Source organism: Eimeria mitis, genomic scaffold (genome assembly GCF_000499745.2).
Source record: "Eimeria mitis Houghton genomic scaffold, Emh_scaff4545, whole genome shotgun sequence".
NCBI classification, from domain to species: Eukaryota; Apicomplexa; class Conoidasida; order Eucoccidiorida; family Eimeriidae; genus Eimeria; species Eimeria mitis.
In genome coordinates, this window is record NW_013572857.1 from 4,058 (window position 1) to 4,362 (window position 305).

A 305-nucleotide genomic window follows, 5' to 3' on the forward strand; every position below is an offset into this window, starting at 1 on the left:
TGTTGTATGACGCCAATGGAAGAGTAAACAAATCGTTTGTCTTCAGCTCGCAGCCCCAGCACCTCCACCCACTGTCCTGGCTGCAGCAGCCACTGCTGCTGCTGCTGCTGCTGCTGCTGCTGCTGCTGCTGCTGCTGCTGCTGCTGGTGTCGCCAGGCAGCAAAGGCAAAGACAGCGGGCTCCACTCTTGCTGCTTCAACGCATGCATCGAAAGCCCCAAACATCTCTACTAGGCTGTCTGCATGCATCCCTGCTGCGCTCAGCAGCCTTGCTGAGCTTCTCCCTCCAGCAGGTCCTCTCTGCTG

At 58.7% G+C, this 305-nt stretch overlaps 1 protein-coding gene across 1 annotated transcript in view; it reads right to left on the reverse strand.

Moving 5' to 3' along the window:
• Window positions 1–248, reverse strand: part of EMH_0075940 (uncharacterized protein) — a gene marked incomplete at both ends in the record, with an annotated part of 3,975 nt that extends 3,727 nt beyond the window's left edge. Inside the window, one exon of the mRNA XM_013499671.1 lies at window positions 63–248. Within this exon, the coding sequence (XP_013355125.1) occupies window positions 63–248 (186 nt within the window). The remainder of the gene's footprint in view (window positions 1–62) is intronic.
• Window positions 249–305: the final 57 nt, after the last annotated feature.